This window comes from Rana temporaria, chromosome 4, assembly GCF_905171775.1.
Source record: "Rana temporaria chromosome 4, aRanTem1.1, whole genome shotgun sequence".
Taxonomy (NCBI): Eukaryota; Metazoa; Chordata; class Amphibia; order Anura; family Ranidae; genus Rana; species Rana temporaria.
In genome coordinates, this window is record NC_053492.1 from 286,341,430 (window position 1) to 286,356,412 (window position 14,983).

Consider the following 14,983-nt stretch of genomic DNA (forward strand, 5'->3'; position numbering starts at 1 on the left):
GTCGGTGTTGCTTCCGCTCCACCCCTCGTTGATTCGCACTGACTCACATACTTCCCTACGATGGGTGGATGAATTCACCTATCTGGGGGTAAGGGTGGGCCTCGAGTCGGGGTCGTACATGGAGAAGAATATCCTCCCGATGTTAGAACATGTGACCAAGCGCTGTGCGACGTGGCGTAATCTCCCCCTCTCACCGGTGGGACGGGGGAACCTCGTGAAGATGGTGATACTTCCCAAATTACTATATTTCTTCCGCCAGACCCCTGTCACTATCCCGAAATCCTTCTTCCGACGTCTTGACAGTATAGTGATGACGTTTGTGTGGGCGGGTAGTCCACCCCGGGTTGCGAAACGTACCCTCTACCTTCCCTTGTCCGGGGGTGGGTTGGCCCTCCCCAACTTTATTGCATACTACTGGGCGGCGGTCCTGGTGACAGTCCGTTGGTGGTTTTCCCAGCCACGCCAGAACCCGGCGGTCACCTTGGAAGCGGCTGTCCTGGGCTCCTACGCAGCCCTATCTAACCTGGTGTTTCGGGGATGTAGGGCTCACCCCTCCGTTACGGGGCCAATGGCGACCGTTATTCGAGTGTGGGCGACCTCTAGGGCTCGAATGTTGAAGCCCAACACCGTCTCCCCACATACCCCGCTTTGGGGTAACCCCCTCCTCCCCCACCTGAACACGGTCCCTGACCCGGTGGTCTGGGCTCGGCGGGGCGTCCTTACCCTCCGGCATATTATGCCGGGAGGTGTGGTGATGCCCTTTCAGGAGCTGAGCCGGATCTACAAGGTTCCATCCTCCCTTACTTTTAGGTATGCACAACTCAAGCACGCTCTTGCAGCCCAGTTCCCGGAACCGGTTGCGCTCGAGTCGGACTCGATTGAGCGCCTCCTGATTTCGGGTGTCATGGGGAAGCCCCTTTCATCCCTATACCTACGTTTCACGGTAGCATACGACACTACCACGGCAGGGGCCCTGGCCAAATGGAATGCGGACATCCCGGATCTGGACGAGGAGATTTGGGAGGACTGTGTCTCTTCCTTTCTTCCGTCTATGATCGCCTCCAGAGACCGATTTATACAATTAAAATTTTTGCACCGGGCCTACTACACTCCGCAGAGATTGGCTAAGATTTATCCCTCCAGGAGCCCCAGGTGCACCAGGTGTTTGGGGGAAACGGGCTCGTTCCTTCACATGGTATGGTCCTGCCCCAAGCTAGCTTCGTATTGGGGGGAGGTGGCGGAGGTCCTCTCGGACCGTTGTGGGGTGGAGCTCGTAAGGGATCCGAAAGTGTTCCTCCTTAGTTACCTGGGTGAGGTTGAGGGTGACAGGTACACCAAACTGGGTATCACCTTTGCTTTGTTCTACGCCAGGAGGGAGATCCTGCTGCGCTGGCGGGGCACTGAGCTCCCCACAGTGTCCTCCTGGCTGGCTACGATTAATAGAGTTCTCCCACTCTATAGGTTGACGTATGAGAGCAGGAACTGTCCAGCCAAATTTGAAAAAATCTGGTCGAAGTGGATTGACTCACCTAACTGATTTGTTGATAACCCCCCTGTGATGGCCCCTGACTGAGGTGTCCCGCGGGTCGCTGCCCCCCCCCTCTCCTTCCCCCCCTCCCTCTCCTTCCCCCCCTCCTTCTCCTTCACCTCCCTCTCCTTCCCCCCCCCCCTGCCCTTGTCCTTGTTGTCTCCCCTGCCTTTCTACCTCCCTCCTGCGGTTGGTGCCCCGAGATTGGCACTTGTTTTATTCCTGAAGTCTGTCCTGTGAGTTGTGTGGCCGGCCTACTATCCCACCATAGCTATGTTATATATATGCTGATTTACTATGATTGTGTAATCACTCTGCTGCCCTTGTGGCTTGTACTGTCGTTGATTTGTGTGTGTCTTTGTTGTCTGTCTTCAAAATAAAAAATTTTACTGTTAAAAAAAAAAAATATTTTGGTGTGACAGCACATGTGCCTCTCCTCCATTTACAGAACATGCTTCATTGTGGAAATATACAAGGAGTATTGTATCAGAGGGATAAAAAGTGGCCATCCTTAAGCCTCGCACACACGGTCGGACTTCCATCGGACTTCTCCGTGGGTTTTTGTCCGAAGTGTCGTTGGCTATAAACTTGCACACAAACATACACACAGCAGAACATTTTCAGCTCTTTACCGCCAAACTTTGGGCAACGTCTGCTTTTGTTAGCTGATGTTTAGCATTTGTATGGAGCATGCATGTTTTGTACTTTGGATTTTAGTCTGACGGATTTGTGTACAAATCCGACGGAACACGTGTTTTGTCGGACAATTTGAGAGCATGCACAAACATATGCTTTTGGAAATTCCAACAACAATTGTCCGATGGAGCATACAGACGGTCGGATTGTCCCATCCAAACGTGTGTATGGGCCTTTAGTTACAGTGGAGGCAAGTTTACCCTTGCAGTGCCATATATCAATGTGAACAGTAGGTATCACTAAAAGCAGAACTTTTACAGTAAAGAGCAGCAAGCAGATAAGACACTCTTCATCAGCGTTCGGTCATATCTCTAGTGCTTAACCCCACCCCCCAATTAAACCTGAGCTTTAAAAAAAAGTTAAAATGTCAAATGTCGAAATGCAAATCAAACCACCCATCAGGCTTTTTCATTGCACTGTAACACAGGTTGTTATGTATGCCTAGACCTGACTGGAATCATTTTCTAATGTTGGCTGCATTTTAAAGTGCAAGCCAAAATGAACAATTCATCTGTGAGAACAAGCTCAGAAAAAAAAAAATAATTGTTTCTCAAGCCAACTAAATCAAGCTTGCTTCATTCTGCAATAACCATTTATCAGAGGCAATAGTAGTACAGTATGCACTGCAGGGTCAGCGTAAACCTGCTCACCTTTTGGCATTTCCGTAGGCAGGTAATGGGGTTCTTGTGCGCTGACATGATCCCAGTCAAAGTCATCATATAGATCTTGATGATAGTCACAAGCTGCTGGGCCATCATCGAAGGTGCATCCTCCTGTAGAAAAAAAAAATTATATATTTATAAGATTTCCAAAAATAGAAGATAGAGATAGAGATATATACATACATAAAAAAAAAAAAAAAAAAAAAAAAAAAAATTTTATTGCATTTCCTTTCAGAAAGTTTACCATGTTTCTTCATATATCAGAAACGCAAAAGAATATAAAAAAAAACATATTTTTTTTCAAAGTTAAGGGGAATTTCGTTTATTTTTCAATTTAATCTATCAACGCATTCCAGAGGACCCTATTTTTCAAACTGACAATATAAACAAATCTCAATACAGTAACATCAAAAAAATAAAAATAAAAATTGTACATAAAGGGATACTTTCTGTGAACTCCAATACCCTGTTCACACCTGTGCGATTTTTAGCTTGTAAAACACTCAGCTCTGAATCTCTCAACAAGCAAAATTCCATTAATTTCAATGGCCCCTGTTCACAAAACATTTTGTCGCCTGAAGCAAAAACGCCCGAAGCTCAAAAAAAGTACATGAGCTTCTTTTTGGCAAAATTACAAATGTTTTTGGCCCCATAGGACTTTACAATACAATATCTTTCAGTTTTTGTTATAATAAATATCCCCCCCAAAAAATAAAAAATAAATCGCAATAAGCGTATATTGATTGGTTTGCGCAAAAGTTATTGTGTCTACAAAATAGGAGATAGAATTATTTATTTTTTACTAGTAATGGCGGTGATCTGCGACACTATTGCGGACAGAGCGGACACATTTTTGGGACCATTGACATTCATAAAGCGATCAGTGCTATAAAAATGCACTGATTACTGTAAACATTTCACTGGCAGGGAAGGAGTTAACACTAGGGGCGATCAAGGAGTTAACTGTGTTCTAACTGAAGGGGGATGAGACTTACAAAGTATGAACAGTGATCTGTCATTTCCTCTAGTATGAACCAGGGCTGTGGAGTCGGAGTCGAGGAGTCTGAGTCGGGGGAAATTTTGGGTACCTGGAGTCGGAGTCGGCAAACAATGCACCGACTCCGACTCCTACTAAATTTAGATTGGAATAAAAAAAAAGAAAAAAAAAAAGAAAGTTTAAATGTCCCAATTCACAAAAAGTTATAATTAATGACTTCTCTACTGTAAGAATAAAGACCAATGCATGCAGTGCCTCACGTAACCGCAAAACGAACACGTTAAGTGACCGTGAAGAAGCATGCTTTTCATGTGCTTCACTATATGGCACGCAACGCACAATTAGGAGCTGCAATACTTATACTTTCCATAGTGTTGTGTTCTGCTTTTACAGGGAACGCATGTTAGAGAACCAGTAAGTGTCCAAATAAAAAAATTCCAACAGGAGTTTTATAAAGCACTAAAAGAAGTTGAAAAGTATGATCGCTCATCAAAACTTACTGTTGAAGAAGCCATCCTTGTTTATCCAGAGATCGTTAGTGATGTGGCCAGAATAGTTACTGCAATGCCACCTACCCAAGTCAGTGTCAAAAGATTATTTTCAGCCCTAAAAATAATAAAGCCCTGGTTCACACTGGGTACGATTTGGAACGATTTGAGATGCGATTTGACATGTCAAATCGCATCTCAAATCGGCGGCAATTGTCGGCAATGGCACTGTCCTAATCAGTGCGACGCCGCATCTGCGATTTCAAAAAGTAGTTCCTGTGCTACTTTTTGCGATTTCGGGCCGCGATTTACATTAAATTGTGGCCGAAATCGCGGCAAAATCGCAGCCGCGAAATCGCGGTAAAATCGCGCATTTTACCGTGATTTTGAATTCGCAGCAGTGTGAACCTAGGCTCAGTCTGACTTAAGAGCTTCTATGAAAGAGGATCTGGCGGAGGCAATTCTCTTCCTTAGAACTCTACATTGAATTGATTTGCATTTGCTAAGCCTATAACTACATTTCAAGATTAATATAAACCATTTCTAGGTTTTACAGATTTTGTTTTTGGTTCATTATAGATAAGCTTTGTTTTTGTTCTAAAACAACCAAATAATGTGGTTTGTATTTTTGAACTGGTAAAGATCCTGTTCCTGATGTTTATGCCTGCTGCTACTATCCAGCCACTTGATTGTTTTCATTGTGTTTGTCTTTTGCTTAAACTGTGCAATACAGTAGACTGTTGGCTTCCCAGCCAGTAGTCCTGTGGTAGGTTGCGTTTCTTTCCCTCAAGGAATGTATAAAATACATTCGCATATTAATACAGAGGAGTCGGAAGTACATAAAACTGAGGAGTCGGAACATTTATCTACCGACTCCACAGCCCTGGTATGAACACACGACTTGTCTTTTCTCCCCTGAAAGAGCCCAGTTCTCACTGTGTCACGAATGATCGCGGTATGCCCGGCAGTCATCACGCCTGCCGAGCACTCGCATCCCCTCTGGGGTCGAGCAGCAGGTGGCGCATGCCTCTGGCGAGGCACGCGCCCCTAGTGGCCACAGGGTGAAGCGACGCAACAACGTCGTTTTTCCCAGCCGTGCCATGCTGTCGCAGTGAAACTGTGCCGGCTGATCGGCAAATGGTTAATAGAAATGCCCGACATGAGCAGAAAACCGATTGTAAAAAAAAAAAAAAAAAAAAAACTCCAATATCAGCTCGTCGCCCTTTATTTCCTCTCCCTCTTTCCCTAGTGCTTTCTATTGGCTAAACAAAAATGCCTATAGCCGTAAAAAGCTTTTAATACACTTTTAAAATGCTTAAAAAAAAAAAAAAAAAAACACAACAAAGCTGCAAAAAAAATAAAAAAAATAAAATAAAAAAAAGAAGCTTAAAAAAAACGCCAGTAAATTGCTACGCTCAGGTGTGAATAGGTGTCAGAAAACAAGCCACCATAAACTCTCAGGTTAATTACTGCAGCCTTCCTACAGGAGCCGTTTCCACCTTACACTGGCCTTCATGAGCCACTGCGCATTTATGTCTCTCTCAATCTACAAGCCAATCATCATTCACGTTAACCTCTGTCAAAAATACACAGATACAATAAATTAACTCAATGCTTTTTTTTATACATTATTGTTTAAATGGCTAATGTAATGGATTCTGAATGATAATTCCAGACAGACTAATGTAGTTATTAAAAGAACATCAATCCAGAAATGTAATTACCAAAATTGCAAACTTGGCATTTACTCAGGTCAGAAAACAATGGCTTACATATATATCGCTTCTCTACTGTATAGACAGAGAGGGCATGTTTGCCCAGCTAAGTTACATTTAAAATAAGACCTTTTCATTGTCAAAGATGCGCATTCATCATCCCCTGCTTATCTTAACCGCAATACATTACTGCTATACAGTACTAATTGTATCACTTCTAATCATTTGTCTGTACATTTCAACAAAGTACAGCATTTGTTAACCATTGAGAAGTAGAACCAAGCCCTGAAACTACTTCTATACAAAAATGTAAACTCATGCAGTGGTACTAAACTAAGGTCACAATAAAGGGGATAAAAACGTACAGCAAACTACCCCATCACAAGTTTGTACTCCATCGTCTTTGCATGCATGCACCCTAGTGGTGGCCGGTGCTCTATTTTTCTGGAGGGGGCAGCAAACAAAGCACCCACCCCCGTTCATTCATTTGGCAGATCAAATCCCCTCCCCATCGCTCGACCATACCATACCATCCCTCACCCACACAGCCCCTCCCCCCCATTCGTTTGCCCATCAGCCCTGCACTTAGCCCATCTAGGTTGCGGGCAGATTCTGTGGCTTTCTCCTGCATCTCCTCCTTGGCACCTCTCCTCTGCTCCCATCCAATATCACTTTTTCTTTCGGCCAATTGGGTCTTAAGACCCGCTTCCTGATTGGCCGGGAGGAGAAGCAGGACGACAATAGCAAATATTAATTTGCTACTGTCACACAACTGGGTGGGCTCAGGGCTCTGTGCCCCAAGCTCACCCTTTTAAGCCAATTAGAGCCTTAGGCACTAATCACATGCTTCATTTCTTTTTTTTCAAGTGAAATCCACACGTCCGGCGCCCTGCATGCAGATTAGGTTCTGGGTGCACGCTTATGGAGCAACCGCCACCGTTTTGCCCCACAAAGCGCACTTGCTGTAGCATTTCGAAGTCCCTTATTTTATCAAAACAAGATATACTGACATTTATAACATTTCTATTTGTCAAACGGAAAACAGAACAAATAAGAAAACATGAACAATCCATAGTCTTGCACAAAACTACAGATTGTGCTGTAAATAAAAAATAAATAAAAAAATCTGTGCTGCAAGTTTAAATACATGTCAACCGCACTCATGATTCTAAAGAGCTGAGTGGAGCTTTATTTGCACCTAAAACTGCCAAAAACACAGAATGTCAGGGAGAAAATACAATATTATTAATAAATTCTATATTACATTTCGATTTTTTTTTTTTTCTAAAGGGCAACAAGAAGAAAAAAGGAACCCAGAACAAGTCTTAAGCAGGTGATAGGCATCAATGGTTGTGGCAGACAAAGCACAGCTCACAGTACTGTTTGCACAAGGCACAAATGATTAGGAGTATCTCAAATCAGTTCTTCTGCATGTTTGCAGCCCTCAGGCAACCAAGACAACATTGCAAATAAGCCACATGTAAAGATGAGAATGGTTCTGAGATTAAAAAGTATAAGAAACAAAGTTTTGCGTTAGCTTATCCTTTACTGTAAGGTCCCGTTCGCACTTCCACATTGCATGACTGTGCCTTTTTGCTCGTTTTCCCGTGACAAGCAGATGGCAGTCCATAAATTTGAATGGGATGACAAACAAAACACTCCAAAGAAACTCCTGCATGTGTGCATAGACATTCACGTTAGAGGTCGACCGATATATTTTTTCTGGCCGATGCCGATAGAAATCGCGGCGTGCAATGGCCGATAAATGATGCCGATTTCCCCCCCCTTCATCTCATAAAATCTAACAGTTAGACCCCTTTCACACTGGGGCGTTTTTCAGGCGCTTTTGGGCTAAAAATAGTGCCTGTAAAAACGCCTCCTCTGCAGTCTCAGTGTGAAAGCCCGAGTGCTTTCACACTGAGGCGGTGAGCTGGCAGGATGTTAAGTCCTGCAAGCAGCATCTTTGGAGCGGTGTATACCGCTCCTCCACCACTCCTGCCCATCTAAATGAATGGCACCCCTGCCGAAGAGTCTGCAAAGCGCTTCTGCAGTGGTGCTACACGAGAGCATTTAACCCCTTCATCGGCCGCTAGCTGGGATGACACTGTCACTAGAATGACAGTCCAGTGTGAAAGCAGCGGAGTTCCGCAGAAAAAAAGTCAGCAGCTACAAATACTGCAGCTGTTGACTTTTAAATATATGGACACTTACCTGTCCTGGACACACGTGATGTCGGCACCCAAAGCCGATCTCCCCCTCAGGTGCTGCTGCCGCCATCTTCGGTAAGGGAATCAGGAAGTGAAGCCTTGCAGCTTCACTTCCTGGTTCCCTACTGTGCATGCGCGAGTCGTGCTGCGCGATCCCACTGGTCCCTGCTGTGCGTCTCCCAGAAGACAGCAGGGGGGGGGGTAAAGTAGGCTCCAGACGTAGGTCACCACAGTGATCTATGCCCGGAAGAGGGAGCAAATAACTGGATTACACAGGTATCTGCTCTCTCCTCCCCCCTGAAAAAGGTACCAAAATGTGTGAGGATTCCAAAAAGCGCAAGTTCCATTATTACTCAACTAAGTAATACAGAAAATGTCTTACATTTAAACATTTTAAACACAGCAAGCCTCCAATCAGTGATTATATATATATATATATATATATATATATATATATATATATATATACACACACACACACACACACACACACACACACACACATACATACACACACACATACACACACACACACACACACATATATACACACATATACACACACACACACGTAATCAAAACTTTTGGGGGGGGGGGGACGCTAACTTTACGGTTTATTTTATTTTTTTAGATTTGTTAAAGTGTATTTTGTTTGGAAGACCGCTGTGCAAATACCGTGTGACATAAAATATTGCAAGAAACGCCATTTTATTACCTAGGGTCTCTAAAAAACACACACACACACATAATGTGTGTGTGTTTTTTAGAGACCCTAGGTAATAAAATGGCGATTCTTGCAATATTTTATGTCACACGGTATTTGCACAGCGGTCTTTCAAACAAAATACACTTTAACAAATCTAAAAAAAAAACTAAACCGTAAAGTTAGCGGGTTTTTTTTCCCCCCAAAAGTTTTGATTACCGGTTTGTGTAAACACACACACACAAACTATATATATATATATATATATATATATATATATATATATATATATATATAATGTTTGGGGGTTCGAAGTAATTTTCTAGCAGAAAATACAGAATTTTTACTTGTAAGCAACAAGTGTTAAAAAACGATTTAGTCTTTAAATGGTTAAACTGAGAACTCTCCTACAGGAATTCAGTTCATTGAAGTTGAAACATTGTATAATTCTCATCTCTGACTTGGCAGGCTGCCCAGGAGGGAGAAGATGCTTCTAGGGGAAACTTCAGGCAACTTGCATTGACTTCTATTACAGAAGCTTTTTAGCAAGTCGCGCGCTGAAGTTTAATCGGCAAAAATCGGCCGATACCGATTAATTAAAAAACACCAAATATCGGCCGGCCTCTAATTCACGTCTTTACTGGAAACGTTTAGGGTGCCATTAATCAATGCCACCACTAGCACAACCAGGGTGGATTAAAAAATAAATATAATAATTCAAATAAATAAAAAAAATTATCAAATTTTAATAAAATGCGTTTGGAGTAAAAATCTATCCAAAGGATGTGTTCTATTTAAGATACAATTATTAGTTTATTCAGCATGAAATGGAGCTTAGTTATGTAGCATGAGGCTGTATGTTCTGCAAGATTTAAATTTTTGGTAAACTCATTCAATGAATCCAAGCAAACTGGGATACCATGCACTGCATTGATGCATTCACAGAATTACCATGAGATAAAACAAGGGTCAGGAATATTCCTTTATCTCATTGTTTTGCAAATCTATGTACACTACAAACTGTATGACTGAAGCGGTTCCGATATTGCCGTTTTACTTTCGACAGTTTTTTTATTCCAAATAGAATCTTTAATATTTGAAAACAAAATTAAGGTTTCCCCCCCCCCCCCCCCCCAACTACCAGTTTGAGAATATTTACTACCTTAACAACTTATTCTAAATGGGAATCTTTTTTTCTTTTTTGCAAATATTAAAAGATTCTAACTTCCAGCAAGAATGAATCCTTACATTTAAAGAGCACCTGTCATTTCAGATCCATCATGGCAGTGTCTGGTAGTGGGCATCCACTCACCTGCTGCCACCATCACCTTGTTGCGTCACTGCGGCATCACCAGCCGTCCCATTAAAGTGAAGGAGACTGTCGGTGAGTCAACAGCGGGTCAGAAGAGGCTACGCTACTGGACAGAGATGACAGTTGCTCTTTAACCACTTACAGACCACCCGCTGTCATTATACGTCAGTACTTTGAAGAGGAATATCTTTTTTGGCAGCAGCTAGCTACCATAACCCCAGTATCCTCTTCAGCGGGCGGTCCGCTTTCAGATAAAAGTGGTCTCTGGTGAATTCGCTGCATGATCACTTATCTTCGCCACGGAGAGGGCCGCCCCGGTGCCCTCAGTCGCTTACCGAAGCCGCGGGCAGCGGAAGAGGCAGTCGTGTTCTGTCGCCTGTTAGGTATGTAGATGAGTGAGAGGATGATAGCCCCCACCCATCTCCATTTACACACAAAGCTCTTAAAAGATTTATTTTCTATTTTTTTTTATTATTGCATTTTAGTGTAAAATAACAACATTTTCCAGGCAATGGTCCGTTTTCAGATTTTACGATCGTGTGTACAAAGTCCGTCAGACAAAAGTCAAGTCCAAAGTACAAACATGCATGCTCGGAAGCTAAGCTCAGACACAACAGCAGAAGGTGCCCAAAGGGTGGCGCTCAAGAGCTGAAAAACCATGTAGTACGTCACTATGTTCATGTTTGTTGGCCAACAATTGTGTGCCATTTGCATGCAAAACAAAATCCAGGCACCCCCCCCTTCGGACCAAAAAGTCTGACAGCTTTGTCTGCAGGAAATCCGATTGTGTGTACGAAGCTTTAGTGTCACTTTTGTCTGCTGCTTTGTTCCTCCATCTTTCAAGCGGTGCATGAGAGGTGTATACACCGCTCCTCCACCACCCCTGCTATTGAAATCAATGGGTACCGTTGCCGAAGCGCCTGCAAATCAATTGGCAGCAGCGTTTTGCAGACGCCTTTAACCCTTTATTCAGCGGCTAGTGGAGGTTAAAAGCTCCCCGCTATCTGCACCGTTATAACAGCAGTAACACGCCCCCCGCTCCAGTGTGAAAGTAGCCTTAGTGCTCTGGATTGAGACAGTTACACACTTTAGAGAGATACTTCACATCCGAGGTTTATAACTACTTTTAAAAAAGTAAGGACTCCGAGGATTAGACTTGTTTATTCAGCACATCCCAGATAATCATTTGTGCTGAGATCTGGAGGCCAAGTCATCACCCTCAACTCATCATGTTCCTCAAACCCTTTTTTTGCAGTTTGGCAGGGTGCATTATCCTGCTGAAAGAGGCCGCTGTCATTAGTGAATACCGTTTTCATGAAGGGGGTGTACTTGGTCAGCAACAGTTAGTTTTAGGTAGGTCACATAGTGGTACATGCCATGTAACATCCACATGAATGGCAGGGTCCAAGGTCTACCAGCAGACCATTGCCCAAAACCTCACACTGCCTCAGCTGCCTTGCTTTCTTCACGTCTCTCTCAGGTATCCACATGTAAGAGAAAGTGACCAGGCCACCTTCTTCCATTGCTCCATGGTCCAGTTCTGATGTTCACGTGTCAACGGTAGGTGCTTTTGGCTATAGGCACGGATCAGCATGGGCACCCTGACCAGTCTGCGGCTACAGACAATAAATCAATCCTGATACTTGACACAGCTGGGATGGTACATTACCTTATTCAGGGAGATCAGTCCGATAAGGTTTGTGTCCATCAGGAGATCAATTGTTTTAGACATACCAGACTTGTATCAGGTGTCGTTCTGTACACAGTCACACATGCTTGTAGACAAGCATAACTTTTTTGTGCCTTGGAGGAAACAAAACGCATTCCACCACTGGCCTATATTAAGTGTCTTACCAATCGTCTGATCCTTTGCCTTGCCGCATTATGGACACACCTTCAGGGTGCGAAGCAATCATTTCAGAAAGCTGAAGCAGCAGGTGTTGTCATGGGAAACTTTCTAACTGGTTCTCACACTGAGAAACATATGTAGGGAACTGTTTGAGTCACACAAGTGGAGTAAAGCGTCCCAGTGTAATCAAGGATAAAGCATATGTTACTGTGCTACTATGGCTAGGCATCCATCATGCTCACGATACAACTCTTAAAGTGGTTATAAAGCCTAAATATTTTTTTACCTTAATACATTCTTTGCATCAAGGTAAAAAATGTTTAGGTGGCAGTATCCCCCCTCACCCTGCCCCCTTATACTTACCTGAGCCCTTCAGTGCTGTGCCCATCTGCAGCTCTGCTCCCTTTACATTCTGGTGTCACAAGCTTTGCTGAGGCCACTGGCTCCTGCTGCTGTCAATCAAAGCCAGCAACGAGGGAGAGGGAGGACCCAGCACATAAACGCAGACAGCGAGGATCAGGAGCAAGCACGGGTGACCCCATAGGACAGTGATGATGGCGAACCTTGGCACCCCAGATGTTTTGGAACTACATTTCCCATGATGCCCCACTACACTGCAGTGTGCATGAGCATCATGGGAAATATAGTTCCAAAACATCTGGGGTGCCAAGGTTCGCCATCACTGCCATAGGAAGTGGCTTTGTATGGGTGCACTCACCAGACAGAAGGATCCAGGAGTGCCAACAGGGGACCCCAGAAGAGGATGTTCAGGGCCACTCTGTGCAATTTCACTGCACACAGCATGCAAGTATAAAACCTTATGTATAAAAAAAAAAAAATGGATTTACAATCACTTTATGCAAAAACGGATCTGCTATTTATAGAAGTAAAGTGATGAGTGAAGTGATATTCCCTGTGCAGCCAACCTAACCTTGTCTGCTGTAAAAAGGAGACGATGACACAATGGAGACCTGGGTCTGCAAGGCAGTCATTACCCCTTTTAGACTTTAAACAGCCTCTAGTATATTAACACCATCTACCAATAGATCACATATTTAATAATTTAACAAGATGGATGTCCCTAATTGTAGCCATGTGAACTAATTTAATTCCACATATTAAAATGTTAAAAAAACAGTATAAAATATCATTTTTCCTGTCACATTATCTCCATGCCCGATGAAATGTTACAATTATTTCTTTGCTCAAAGTGTCTATAGAAGTGAATCATAGGACTGAACCTTTGTAACTGAAGAGTACTCCCTACCTATCAAAATAGAAATGCACACATGGAAGTAACAGAGCATTGGCTTCAAGCCCAGATACACCATTCAGCCAAATGTAATATCACAAGGGCACAGAATAATCACTACTCTCAATATATATTGTTCCCTTATGCTCATACTCCAAGAATGCCATTTTGCTATTCTAATATCTAGGTCCATAGGAATGCAGTTTTTAATAATGACGAGCAAAAGGTTCAATCAGCTGAGGATTTCCTCTAACTACTATAGGTCTTGTCAGAGATTATGACACGTGTCTAATGCCTGGTACATAGAATGAGATTACCACACGAATAATGGTCTTTTATTATTTACATGCTAATCTCAAAAATTAAAAGTGTACTAAAGTTACAAAAATTCTCATACAACAAAAAAAAAATCTGGACGTGATGATTAATGTGTTGTAGTGTTTTTGTATTTCCAAATGACTATTGATTAAATGAAAATCTTATAATCTGGTAGTTACATTAAAAAAAAAAAAAAAAAAATGTGCTGGTCTCGAATGCAGATTATCGTACGAAAGCGGATTTTTTTTTGTACAATTTCCTGATCGTGTGTATGGGTCCATAAGGCAGGGGTTGACAAATTTGCTTGGAATCTAGGAGCCAGGTAAAAAAGTTAGGAGCCAGAAAACGCGCCCGTCCCGACGAGCTTGCGCGCAGACACGAACACATACGTGAGCAGCGCCTGCATATGTAAACGGTGTTCAAACCACACGTGAGGTATCGCTGCGATTGGTAGAGCGAGAGCAATAATTCTAGCCCTAGACCTCCTCTGTAACTCAAAACATGCAACCTGTAGATTTTTTTTAAACGTCGCCTATGAAGATTTTAAAGGGTAAAAGTTTGTCGGCATTCCACGAGCGGACGTAATTTTGAAGCGTGACATGTTGGGTATGAATTTACTCGGCGTAACATTATCTTTCATAATATAAAAAAAAAAATGGGGATAACTTTACTGGTGTCTTATTTTTTTAATGAAAAAATGTGTCATTTTTTCACAAAAAAAGTGAGCTTGTAAGACCGCTGCGCAAATACGGCGTGACAAAGTATTGCAACGATCGCCATTTTATTCTCTAGGGGGTTAGGATAAAAAATATATATAATGTTTGGGGGTTCTAATTAGAGGGAAGAAGATGGCAGTGAAAATAGTGAAAAACAACATTAGAATTGCTGTTTAACTTGTAATGCTTAACTTGTAATACCAACGGCCACCACCAGATGGCGCCAGCTCACATCTGGTGGTAATAACTTGTAATACCAACGGCTCACCACCAGATGGCCCCAGCTCAAAAAAAAAAAAAAAAAAAAATTTTTTTTTTTTTTTTTTTTTGCCCCCTTCCAATTCAAGTCGCCAGGACCCTATTTCTAGTCGCCATGGCGACCTAGCGCCCGGGATTTGTCGAGCCCTGCCATAAGGGTACCTTGCACATGCTACCTGGGGCCAAAAAACGCTTGTAATCTGCCAAAAAGAAGTTCATGTACTTTTGAGTGACAGGCGTTTTGCGTCAGGTGACAGAAGGCCCAGATGTGAACAGGGACTA

The 14,983-nt window shown here is 42.9% G+C and overlaps 1 protein-coding gene across 16 annotated transcripts in view; it reads right to left on the reverse strand.

The window, feature by feature from the left end:
* The window catches only part of PTPRK (protein tyrosine phosphatase receptor type K), a 564,328-nt gene that overhangs the window by 477,530 nt on the left and 71,815 nt on the right, over window positions 1-14,983 (reverse strand). For all 16 annotated transcript variants that reach the window (XM_040350403.1, XM_040350400.1, XM_040350398.1 and 13 more), the window contains exon 2: window positions 2,875-2,997. In XM_040350403.1, the coding sequence (XP_040206337.1) occupies window positions 2,875-2,997 (123 nt within the window). The remainder of the gene's footprint in view (window positions 1-2,874; window positions 2,998-14,983) is intronic.